Genomic DNA, 5,998 nt, shown 5'->3' with positions numbered 1-5,998 from the left:
GTGTCTTCCCTGCCTGCTTTCCTCAAAGGCTGCATGCACAATTCTACATATTTTTTTTTACAGCGGAGCTGTTAAGGGCTAGGTTCCCCAGGATCGTGTCCGTGTATGTCGACACAAACCTACCAGGACAGCTACCGCTATCTTTAAGCAACGGCGGCAAGCACACAACCAGTGTGGTTTCCGCCGTCGCTCATAGATGGCGGCAACCTTTCCAGCTATAATAGAAGAATGGATCGTTGAGCGTGTTGGTGCGAATTCATCGTAGGAAACAGCCCGAAAAACAGACCACGATGACGACGAAGAAGAGGCACACAGTGTATCTAGTACGGCTCCGCTGGTCTTCCTTCTTCACGAGAGTGGAAAGGCTGAACAATTTCTTTCATAGGGTTAAGTTTTGTTTTATGGATGCTGCCATACGAATAAGATGACCGTAAAATCCTGAGATGCCCCAACCCTTTTTTTTTTTTTTTTTTTAGCTATTTTCTCTTAAAAACGGAAAGGTAGCCCACTCCTATAACCTTGCCATGCGAACGCAAAAGGAGACAAGAGACACACAAAAACTCCTTTTGCGTTTGCATACCAAGATGTTTAACCAACACACTCTCCTAATTCTATCTACGCTAACTCCTAGTAATCATAGTGTTTGGATCAACGATTACCTTGGCATAAATGCTTCTAGTTAGCTATGGCAGGATATACCTAAGCGAACATCGCCGACTGGGAAGTACAGTTATCTTTGCTTCATTGCCCCTCGCCGCGATAGCAAGTTTGACACAGGCACACAGTGCTCCGTCTGTGTGCATCTTCTCTGTCCTGTGTCCTTACTCATGCTGTTTTACCTGTAGACTTGACAGAGGCACATAATACAGAAATAGCATTTTTTTCAATTTTTCTCGATCGCACACCGAAAGTTGGCCCACTCCCGATTTTCACCCAATTTTTTCTGGATTTTACGATAAGTGCAATTGCAATTCTTGTTGGCCTACTTGCAACATTTTTCTTATGACGTGCCTCGCTATATTCTAATGAATCCAAAAAGAAAAGCTAATTCATGCTGATGGCAGGGAACCAGATGATCCTACTCTTCCGCGTGCAACTATGGTATCTGGAACGCATCCAACCGACGTGAAGAGTGTCCTATCCCGTCCATCTATTGAACGTAGTCCTGAAGTAGCGACAAATGATGCCAAAAGCCAAAGTGTCATGCTGCCAGATGTCGCCATGCTGCAATTATCTGTAAAAGCTCTTTAAAAAAACATTGAAAGAATGCGAGTGTTGCTGTCATTGCGGCGTACCAACTGGCTACTGAAGCTTTTGCAGACTGTCGGGCCGGAAAGCACCCTGCAGCAGAACAGGCATCTGCCAACATCCAACACCGCTGCTGTGATGCCGCCAGGGTTGGGGCTGGCGACAGCATGACAAGCTTCGTGCAATATACCGGCACCTCCTGCACCGGTGCAGAAAAGCAGAGGGCAGCGTACTTTGTGTATGCGTGTTGAGATACAACTGGAAGTGCACTGCCCTACACTTTTCTCTATCGGCGCAGGTAAATCTATCAATGACATGGGTGGAAATCGAAGGACTACTTTCTTGGACGAGTTCAACACATTAATCGGAGAGGCGTTCTAGACACTGTAGCGTGACCATCTCTATGCTTCCAAAGTGGCTAATGATTGGGTTAACAGAACGGATCATCTGTGGCCAAGAGGTATTTTAAGTGGTGGGGTCACCCGTGAGGCGGAAATCTAGAAACGGCGAAGGCAATGCGAGCCTCGAAAATGATCCTTTTGCAAAAACCAATGAGTGTTAATAAAACTGCCTCATGCTCCCTCATTCGTAAATGCAAAAAGCTTGTCCTAAAAGTGCCAGCTAAAAAAAAACCAAAAGAAACCCAGTAATTTCACTGTTTTTAAGGATATTATGGCTGTTCAATCTCTCCTTTAAAACGTTCCGAATCCTTGATGGCAGAGCTCTCCATTTAGTTTTTTCTCATTGCCTCAACATTGTCACGCAGAAGTTGTAGGATGATCGCCTGTTTCTGCCAGATACCAATAAAATCACTTGAATCAAGTAGAGAAAAAAAAAAGTTACTAGTGCAGCCCAATCAATTGGCAGTGAGTGTGCTTACTTCCACCGCAGAACCGTGGTCCTTGTGGCTTCCCACCACCACCACCATGTGCCCGTTACGCAGAGGTTCGGTCCACTGAGCGGGGTTTCCAGGTGGGACATGGAGGCTTCCTGGGATCGCTCCTCGCTGGAATCTAGTTAGTTGGTGTAGGAAATGTCCGTTCTCATTCGCAAAGTGCAGTGGGACAAATGGCAAGGAAGCTTTTCTCAATCTACAAAGTGGTTAATTGCATCACTTCATGGATAGTTTCAAAACCAATTATAGGTAAGTGGACTTTCACACCCATTGCAAAAACAAAAAGATAGCACCAATCATGCAAAAGAACTTTTCAACACCCACTGGCACTGTCGCAAAATAAACCAGTTTAGAAGACTACCGTAAAATACCGAGCATCCGTCCATTCCACGATAAGCCACCCCTCAATTTTGTATCATTCGGAAAATACACAAAGGACATATCTTTACATATTGTTGACCTAAGGAACACCCATCTCCCAGTTTTGCGGAATTCTCCTCAAATTTTGAGTGGGCGCAGGCTTGGGACTTTGCAGTAGCTGCTGTGGTTACAATAACACACTAAGCAACGTTTGGCTGATAGCTTTGCTCCAAGTACCCCCCGAGTCCCAAAAAGCGTAGTTTGAGTACTGACAACCGGAAACACTGCACACACATAATTTAGGAATATAAAAGTCCCCTAACTTGTGATATGCTATATGGCCGAACGTATGGGCGACACTTCAAAGTAGTTTGCAGTGAGGTTGCTGCAAGGATACTCCTCTGCTGGCCTTACGTCCAGGACTAGGAGGCGGACCTTGGTGCCATCTCTGCGCGAGAGCTCGAGGAGCCCTAGCAGGTCTTGTGCCGAGATTCGTGGACACAGCTCCGACTTGAGGATGTCCAAAGGCACCGTAGACATCCCCTGTACGTTAGTGACAAGGAGTTCAGTCGTGCTTCCAAGGCACGTCATCAACTTCCAGTGTGCAAATGCTCCCCTGACTGTCTACAAACTCCTGGTATACCTGCAGGCTATCAACTGGCAGGATGTTAATAAGCTTCTCATGGCTGCCTACAAACTCGTATGTGGTGCACTCTCATTTTATTTGCAGCTTGAAGCTACCATACTTTTTTTCAACTCAAGAACTGTAGTAAAATAAAGTCCAGCTTCTCGTGGAACATTGCTAATATGTTCTTTCGTGCGTTGAGTTAAAATATATGTAGGTGCATCTTGGGTTAGCTTTATGCTATTTTATACAGATGTACACGTTTCAAATGCTTAAAGCATCGTTTCTGCTTTCAACAGCCAAATCTTGTACGAACAACTTTGAGCAGTGCATGAATAATGCTTTCCTTGATGTATATTTATTTATTTATTTCACAATACTATGGTACTACTCCGACAGGGATCCGGTATTAGTAGTGACGAGCATAGCAGCACCTTCACCATCCATAGCCAATCGCGCAAACACAAAATCGGGAACAACCACTAGGCTTAAGTACCACAACCAATAGTGTGAACTTTTCTTTAGTCCACGCTTCCCTACGGATCCTTAGAAACTCCCCGTTATGCAGAGCGGGAGACGTCAAGCGTCCACATCACAAATAGTATCTAACACTGAGATGGCTAGTGGCACATGCTGTCAGCATCCATACGGTCAAATACTCTTGGTCAGCGACGTCAACAATTTTGATCTTTCATTTCCAGCCTTCACTCACATGTTTGAAAAGTGGGCATCACGCGAGCTACTGTAGCTGTCTATATGGGGTTTCACTGGAACCATACCTGAGTGCGCTGTTTATAGCACATGCTCAGTACGAACTCACATTAATAGGCTGCTACGACCGGCAATCTTGATGGCTTGTAATACAAGTAGCAAAAGAACTGTGGATGCTCACTGGCAGCACGTGCTCAGCAGCTGCGCACAGAGGTCCGCCAGTGAATACTCCCTATTGGGTGTGTTCACCAAGTGCCATATTGAGTGTGCTGTTTACTGCGCATGTTCGGAACAAGCTCACATCTATAAAATGGCACGACCAGCAATCTAGACGGTGTAGAATGCACGTTGCAAAAAAACTGTGTAAGTTCGTCGTCAGCTTGTGCCCAGCAGCCGCGGACTCGGCTATGGCCGCCAGCGAATGCTCCCCTACAGTGAGATCAACCATTGCAAGGGCTTGGGCTACAGACAGCTTTTGGCACTTGGCTCCTTTTTACCAGTGGGTCTTGGGGCTGGCTCCCAGGCTTGGCATGGGCCCTGAATGTGGCACTCTGAGGGGTGCTGCAGAAGATTCGGATGGAGTCGTGGACACATCGCTGGATGTCAATCTCTGCACAAGAGGAAACGAATGGTGGTGAAGGCAGGTGGCAAGAGGACCCCTATTCTGTTTTCTGCAAGGCAGAACATCCACTTAATTGAGCCGCAGTCTCGGGCCGCTTGTACATCATACAAGGGAGGATTCTGCAGCAGACGTGGTGACGGAATTGTCCACGACCACGCCTAAAGCGTGTACGTAGCATGTTTGTTTCACACATATGTGTGCTTCGAACAGGTCTGCAGACTGTCTTTTGTACGACCAATGTGAATGAACTGTCATACATGAAAGGAATGTGCCTCAAACAGTGTGCATACTGTCTTTATTATGATGTCTTAGCAGTGTAACCGTGGTTTCAGTCTTCTCTCTCAGACAGCAGAGTTTGAAGCACAGTGAATGGAGAAAACAAGGAAGAAATAGGAAAATGGAAGTGAATTAATATGACACATTCCTTGGTCAGAAAAATGGGGAAATAACCGCATGGTGGAGGAACACTGGAGGAGACAGACGAAGAAGAGAGGAAACGTGGAAAGCACAAATGTATTGCAGCCTTTAGATTTGTTGAGACTCGAGGAATGTACGTACAAAATGTGTGTAGTGAAATATACCATGCTTTTTGTGCGGCTACAGAAATGTGCTCCGCGGTCATTCAGTGACTCCGGAAAACAAATCTGCTGACACTTCATACGAGGTCGGATGCTCCTGCATAGTATGTTTTTTTCTGAAACAGCATTTTATTTTGATAAAAGGGAGAAAAACAAAATTGTATTCTAAACCCTTTCAGATTTTCTGGCACGATAGTAAACAAATCCCTGAAAATTCTTGCTTATAGAAAATTTAGTCGCATGAAAATATAACAAAATCACATTATCTTTTTTCGCAAGGTCGTTATCATTTTGAAGATGCCCACACTTTTAGTAGTTTTGCTGCCAGTAGAGGCACCAAAGACAAACGAGTACCGCTAGAACTAGATAGTTGTACAACCACGCCACGGTGCACCCGGCTGGTTTATTCTGGGGCAGTGGCTGGTTCAACTGGAGTTTCGTGCCTCAACTTGGGGCGTACATTTTTCCCAGATTTCGCCTTGAAATATCCAACCCCAACTACACCACAGCATTTCGGTGGTCAACACACGCACATAGAGCACTACCAAAGGAAATGAATTGCGGGGTTAGCTTTGAAGGGAGTAGCTGTCCTACCAGGCATGTCCGAGAACAGCAGGATGCACTCGTTGAAGCCGAACGACAGGAGGTCAGAACGGAGCTGTTGCAGGATGGCTACTCCCACGCACAGAGGGAAGCTGTCTCGTCCAAGTAGCAGTGTGTCCCACAGGTGGAAGATCTTGTGCAGCGGAAAGACGTCTGCACAGCCAACGGTCGCACGCACAAGGGCACGTCGCCCTCACCTCAATAGCACACACAGTCCTGCAGACGTCGTAATGTTCACAGGGCCATCGTGTCAAAAAAAAAAAAATGTTGCAGCTGTACTTTGATCTACGAGTCAAAGTGTTATATGCAGAATTGCATTTTATTAGCAACAAAGCGAACACTCAAGAGAATCTACG

General features: G+C 45.8%; 1 protein-coding gene across 1 annotated transcript in view; it reads right to left on the bottom strand.

Moving 5' to 3' along the window:
* Positions 1 to 5,998, bottom strand: part of LOC8031703 (TBC domain-containing protein kinase-like protein) — a 31,978-nt gene that overhangs the window by 250 nt on the left and 25,730 nt on the right. The window contains exons 21-24 of the mRNA XM_029988529.4: positions 5,634 to 5,795; positions 4,337 to 4,449; positions 2,901 to 3,046; positions 2,129 to 2,261 (exon numbers count right to left, since the gene is read on the bottom strand). Of these exons, the coding sequence (XP_029844389.4) occupies positions 2,129 to 2,261; positions 2,901 to 3,046; positions 4,337 to 4,449; positions 5,634 to 5,795 (554 nt within the window). The remainder of the gene's footprint in view (positions 1 to 2,128; positions 2,262 to 2,900; positions 3,047 to 4,336; positions 4,450 to 5,633; positions 5,796 to 5,998) is intronic.

The sequence above is a fragment of the Ixodes scapularis genome, unplaced genomic scaffold (genome assembly GCF_016920785.2).
Source record: "Ixodes scapularis isolate PalLabHiFi unplaced genomic scaffold, ASM1692078v2 PGA_scaffold13__105_contigs__length_92229423, whole genome shotgun sequence".
Classification (NCBI taxonomy): Eukaryota; Metazoa; Arthropoda; class Arachnida; order Ixodida; family Ixodidae; genus Ixodes; species Ixodes scapularis.
This window is presented reverse-complemented; position numbering and strand designations above follow the sequence as displayed.